This window comes from Psammomys obesus, unplaced genomic scaffold (genome assembly GCF_907164565.1).
Source record: "Psammomys obesus unplaced genomic scaffold, mPsaObe1.curated_primary_1811, whole genome shotgun sequence".
In the NCBI taxonomy this organism is placed as follows: domain Eukaryota; kingdom Metazoa; phylum Chordata; class Mammalia; order Rodentia; family Muridae; genus Psammomys; species Psammomys obesus.
This window is the reverse complement of record NW_026585644.1, coordinates 15346460-15352539: the sequence shown is the minus strand read 5'-3', so window position 1 is coordinate 15352539 and position 6080 is coordinate 15346460. Positions and strand designations below refer to the sequence as shown.

At 46.8% G+C, this 6080-nt stretch overlaps 1 protein-coding gene across 1 annotated transcript; it reads right to left on the bottom strand.

The window, feature by feature from the left end:
• Positions 1–252: 252 nt before the first annotated feature.
• Rps7 (ribosomal protein S7) lies at positions 253–5869 on the bottom strand. The gene is made up of 7 exons (XM_055625048.1): positions 5795–5869; positions 5520–5603; positions 5363–5434; positions 4150–4293; positions 3739–3803; positions 842–992; positions 253–363 (listed from the first exon to the last, which is right to left on the bottom strand). Exons 2-7 carry the CDS (start codon positions 5592–5594, stop codon positions 286–288), a joined length of 585 nt encoding a protein of 194 aa, XP_055481023.1. The 5' UTR covers positions 5595–5603; positions 5795–5869; the 3' UTR covers positions 253–285.
• Positions 5870–6080: the final 211 nt, after the last annotated feature.

The window sequence follows — 6080 nt, the reverse complement described above, 5'->3', positions numbered from 1 at the left end:
TATTTCACAGCAACATGGATTCACTGCAGCACTGACCCTGTACTTTAAAGTTGCCCAAAGCCCCTTGTCTGCTTTAAAAACGTGCATTTTTAGAGTATACCAAGCACCAACACCTCCTCCCAGTTTGACAGTACATAATTACAGCTATCTTAACATGGCTGATTTTGGGTGCATTTTTCATCTTCCAGGCTTCTCTTGAAATCTTCAGCTCACTCAGGACCTCCATACATCCATGAAAAAGATACAACTGAATACTATGAACGACACTTTATTCAGTCATTGTCTTTACAACTGAAACTCTGGGAATTCAAAATTAACATCCTTGCCTGTGAGCTTCTTATACACACCAGAGAAGGTTTCAACCTGCAAAAGAAGATGGAATTAATCACTAACTTAAATATGCAACAGCACTGAAAGCTAGTATACCCTGTGTGGTTTTCCTCCTCAGCAACCAAGTAAGGACTACGCAGGACATGTTCCCTGCAACTCTTGGCCTGGATACAAGCATAACTCATACACAGAGGTGGGACTTGTACAGCCTGCTCCTTCACACCACTTAAACCAAGGTACTTGGGGACCCAGGGAGCAACAGGTATAATCAAGACAGACCTCCCTTATGCTACTATCCCACTACCCATCCAAGCTGTCATACTATCTGTCCTCCCTGACAGTGGATGCCACAGATTGCTTCCTCATCTCCTAGTAAGTTAAAGGTACAAAGTGTTCTAGTTTCTAACAAAAACTGTCACAGAATCAGGCAGGGGACAGGAGGAATGATGGACCATGGACCACAGACAGCTGTTCTGGTGGCTGAACCGTCCTATGAATGTTAAGGCCTTACCTTGTGCTCCACGTTGTTCTGCTGTGCTTTGTCTAAATGAACCTTTATGAGCCGGCTGCCATCCAGTTTCACACGGATTCTCTTACCCACAATTTCACTTGGGAAGACCAAGTCTTCAAGGATGGCGTCGTGCACTGCTGTCAGGGTGCGGCTGAAAGAATGACAAAAAGACAAAAGTCAAGCTACAAGGCACCCTTGGAATAAAAAGGAAAACAGCAAGTCCAGATTCCTAAAATCAAATTAACACTGGAACCAAGTGTGATGGCTCACAACCTATGACACAAACACTTGTGAAACTGAGGCATGATTTCCCTGTGACTTAACGGCCAACCAGGAGTCCTTGTCTCAAAACAACACATTTGGCTCCTAAAGAGGATAGTAATTCAGAGAGTAAAACCTTTTTGAGTGACAAGCAAGCCTTGACTGATTCCCAAAGCCATATGCTTTAATTGACATCCTGGCAACCTACACATAAAAAAGCACAGACTATGTGAATCTAGGGGACAAGGTTGGGTTAGCCTTTCACACTTTACTGTTCTAATCTGCAGTAAGCTCTTTTAAGTCCACGTTGGAGAGATAGCTCTTTAAGTCCAGGCTGGAGAGATAGCTCAATGGCTAAGTGCCCTGGCTGTTCTTCCAAAGAAAGGACCCAGGTTCAATTCCCAGCACCTACAGGGCAGCTCACAACTGTCTATAACTCCAGTTCCAGAGTATCTGACACCCTCATAATCAATAAATAGAACTTAAAAGCCCATGCACTGCTGATGTATCTTTTATCCTCGTGAGCTAATTCACCTATTAAAACCTGTCAAGCTCTTTCCTTGCCCTTCAAGATGCCATCATGTACCAAGATCAACGAACAAAACAGCATTCCACACCCAAAGATAGGTGTCCTATCACAGCTCCAAAACACCGGTCCTACAAGTCAGGCAGTGGTGGCACACACCTTTAATCCCAGCACTTGGGAGGCAGAGGCAGATGGATCTGAGTTTGAGGTCAGCCAAGGCTACAGAGAAACCCTGTCTTGAAAACAAAAAATAATAAACAAAATGCTGGCCCTGCCATTAGATGGGAGTTCCAATGGACTTTGTCGAAGCACCCCAACCTCCCCAGGACCTGGCAAGCCCCACAATGGCTCCCTGATCACAGGGGGAAATATCTCAGCCACACCTGACCTCGCAAGTGCCCTAGCTTACCAAGAGATCACTATGGGTGCCAGTTATATTTGGTGACATGCCACCAGAGAGCTGCTGCTGTTGCCAGCACCCAAGTCCACCATGACATACCATTAGCCTAGGAAAAGCACTAACACCAAAACTAGTTCCTGCTGAATGTCACTTCCACACTACTGTAACGCCAACCTATGACAGCCAAGAACCACCTGTGATTCCAAACAGTTGCAAAGACTGATGTTAAGGCTGCCAGTCTAAATAGCACACACCAAGTGGCAGACACTCTGCTTCATCGTCTATATATTCACACAGAAGCGTCATCTGGTAATCAGATGGCTACCCACTTTAAAGCACAATCTCACCACACTAGGAAGATGTACCAATAGACACTTGCTCTCTTAAAACAGAAATTTATAAAATCAAAGTAATTCTAAGAATCAACTTGGAAGTCCAGTGTGACAAAGCTGGGGTCTGAAACATTAGTATAGGACACACCCTGCTGAAGATGAGCTGAACTGCTAAGGTCACTGGGAACACTACAGCTATGGCAGGCAATTTTAGCCCTGCTATGCATGAGCTACTTCATATGCAATTACAACCAGGCTTTAAGAACCACAATTGCAAACCCCACTAAGTACAGCAGCAAAAAAATCCCAAAAATTCCTACCATTCCAACTACTCATGAAAAACTATGGCAACAGCTGTGACCAGTACCCCTCTTGCTTCCTGAAGAGAGGGCATTTATTTATCCACACACCCAATTTTCCAATGGCTTTAGAAGACTGAATTAGGACATTCTTAGCATTATCCCACAGGGCATAATGGCATGCACCAATAATCTCAAAACTTGGGCAAAAGTGACAGAGTTTGAGTTAAAGGGCAATGTTAGCTACACAGCAAGTTCAGGGCTCACCTGAACTATGAGACCCTGTTTCAAAAGCACCACCACACAATACAAACTGTATGTCTCACGAGTTTTAAGCAGACTTCAATCTGGTCCCTGAGGACCAATAGGGATCTATACTGCAAATCTGTTAACTATAGCAACAACAGCACGAGAAGGCAAGTCTAATGACTCATTCGTGAAGTGACTATATCAGCATCTTCAACACCAATGACATAGCCCTGTCACCCTGGCACCAGGAAACCCATCCATGTTCTGCCTCTACCACACAACAAAATCACCCTAGTACCTCAACTGCACCCAACAAACCACACAGATAGCTAGGTGCAGAGGTGCACACCTGTATTCCAAGCACTTGGAGCCTGAGGCAGGCAATCTCTGTGAGTTCAGGCCAACATGGTTTACAAAGAGTATAGGACAGCCAAGGCTACACAGAAACCCTATCTCAAAACAAACAAACAAAACAAAAAAGAAAACAACAACAAAAAACAAAACACAGAGCTACATAGTTAGCCAGACAGCAATGATGCACACTTTTAATCGCAGCACCTCAGAGGAAGGCAGAGCTCAGAGTTTGAGGCCAGCCAGAGCCACCTACACAGACAAACCCTATCTGGGATGGGGGTGGAAGATACTTTCTCCTTTGCCCACAGAACAGAACAAGCCTCACCTGTGTGGTACCTATGACAAACACTACCCAGCATGTCTACATGAACCCACTGAAACTTCATGCCTACAATAAATCCCAACATAGCACACGGAACAGGAGAATGCCACCCAAGAAGGACCCCACATGGATGACATGCTGCTAGAACACTCACCTTCTGGGGCGCTTCTGCTTATTTTTCGTGCGGCTTTTCCGGGTTGGCTTGGGCAAAATCCTCCTCTTTAAAGTGAATTATGATGAAAACAAACACAAAGTGAGCTGATGGAAGGCTAAGAAATGTCCAAGTAACCGCTTTAAGTGCAAAAATGCCTATGTTGCCACATTCAAAACAGTCCACTGCACACCACAATGCCTCAACGGTATTCCTCTTTCCAATCAGCCCCACACCTCATCCCCATGCCGCACCATATCCAGCCCTAAACTTAACAGTCCCTTTAGACCACTGACTCCTACAGTGAACATACCCCACTGTTCCAACCCAACACCCCACCATCAAGACTGTCAGCATACCCATCACCAAAACCTAAACCCAAGTAATTCAGAATACAGGGAACCAAGCAGATACCTGAGCAATGAAGACCACATGCTTCCCGCTGAACTTCTTCTCCAACTCCCGAACTAGCCGGACTTGGATTTTCTGGAAAGATTTCAGCTGAGGAACTGGTACAAAAATTATGATAGCTTTCCGACCACCACCAACTTCAATTTCCTAAGAGGAAAAAAATATCCCTGTCATTTTAAGTTTGTCTGTTTGTTTTTCCAGAATTTCTGAATAGCCATGACTGTCCCAGAACTTGCTTTATAAACCAGGCTAGCCTCAAACTCAAGAGATTCACCTACCCCTGCCTCACAGGTGCTGCGATTACTTCCGCACTCTGCCAAACCAGCAATACAGCTCCCCTCTCCAACATTCTCTTGGTTTGGATATAGCCTAGGGGTCCCTGAAATTCATGAATTAAAACCTAACATTCATTTTGAGATGCTAAGAGTGGGTTCAGAGGTGGACTCTCCAGGATATATTAGCCACCTGAAGTGATCACTAAAAAACCTAATCGCACAATTAGTCCAGGTGACTCCACAAGGGGCTCCTAAAGGCCAGCAGAGATCTATGTCCACCACTCCAGCACTGGATAAGCAGAGTCAGGAGGACTGAGTTCAAGGGCAGTCTCAGCTGCAAAGCAAATAGTGGGGGGCTAGGACACAGGAGATTCTGTCTGGTGGATGAGTCAGGGGCACTCTGGTCATGTGCTACCTCGGGATGCCCTAGCATGATGGAACAATCTACAAAGGTAAACTTTAAATTCACCATGGCCTGGTTGTCCTTGATGCAGGACACTTCGCCAAAATCCATGAAATTGACTAAAAACACTTATCCTGAGGTGGTTCACAGGTGGTTGAGAGCAGAGCTGTGTTTCCAAAGGATCCAGGTTCAATTCCCAGCACTTACAGCCATCCAAGAACACACAAGTAGTATGTATACATAACACAAGCAAAACACTAACAACTTGCAAAACAAATCTTTATAAAAGAAAACAATTGTCAAAACCCAAACTCGGAAAAGCCCCCACTGATGCTCAAATGACTGTCCAGTTTGGACTCGCCTGGAAACTTCTAGGAAGTTCATGTTTCAATTCAGAAGAGTAGGAGAAAAATCTAACAATCACGCGCGGCATGCATGAACTCATAGCGAGAATACACTTCCCGTCCCACGTCTGCTGCCTTTACGGTTCCTTACTCCCGTGCCAAGGCAGTGTGCGCTCCCCGGGAACCCTGCTCACCTTGGCCGCAGTGATGTTGAGTTCCCGCAGCTGCGCCTTGAGATCCGAGTTCATCTCCAGCTCGAGCAGCGCCTGCGGACACAGAGAACGTGGGTTCCAAACTGAGGTCAGGGGACCCAAGATCGAGAAATCAAGGGGACCCGCGAGACAAGCTCACCTGAGAGATGCCAGACTCGAACTCGTCCGGCTTCTCGCCATTCGGCTTCACTATCTTGGCGCTCGAGCTGAACATGGCTTCGTCCTGAGGGGAGGAAAGTGCTACTGGTCATCTGGGCGCACACCGCCCGGCTGGGGCCATCGACGGGCGCGGGCCGGGTAATCCGCTGCATCCCCACCCAGGACGCAGGGCCCGACGCCCCGGAACCCGCCCCAAGAGTCCATTCCTCCAAACTCCGCGAAAAACCACAGCCACATTGCCGGCCACGAACCTACCTTTCGGAGTGCCGGCTTAGAAAGAGACACAGCTCTCGCGAGAACAGCTCATATCCGGGTGGCGGAAGAAAAAAGGAAGAGGCGGGAGCAGCGGAAGTAGAGGGGCGGAAACCGGAAGCTGTCCAGAAAAGTGGTAGATTACGCCTTCTTAGACTGTACAAGGAAGTGGTTCCGGAGGACAAGTGTGCTGTTTTCACTCGTTCCCCGTAGAAGTCGGCATTTGGTTCCGTTTGTGTAAGCTCTCGGCTTCCATAGTTGTAGTCCTGGGTAGAGTGGTGGCGGACGC

What these genes read in the sequence shown, in the direction of transcription:
- Rps7 (XM_055625048.1), bottom strand. Translation starts at nt 5,594, where the DNA reads ATGTTCAGCTCGAGCGCCAAGATAGTGAAGCCGAATGGCGAGAAGCCG. An exon ending in ATGTGGTCTTCATTGCTCAG is followed by an intron (nt 3,804 to 4,149) that starts GTATCTGCTTGG and finishes TTCACTTTAAAG; the next exon opens with AGGAGGATTTTGCCCAAGCC. An exon ending in AAGCAGAAGCGCCCCAGAAG is followed by an intron (nt 993 to 3,738) that starts GTGAGTGTTCTA and finishes TCATTCTTTCAG; the next exon opens with CCGCACCCTGACAGCAGTGC.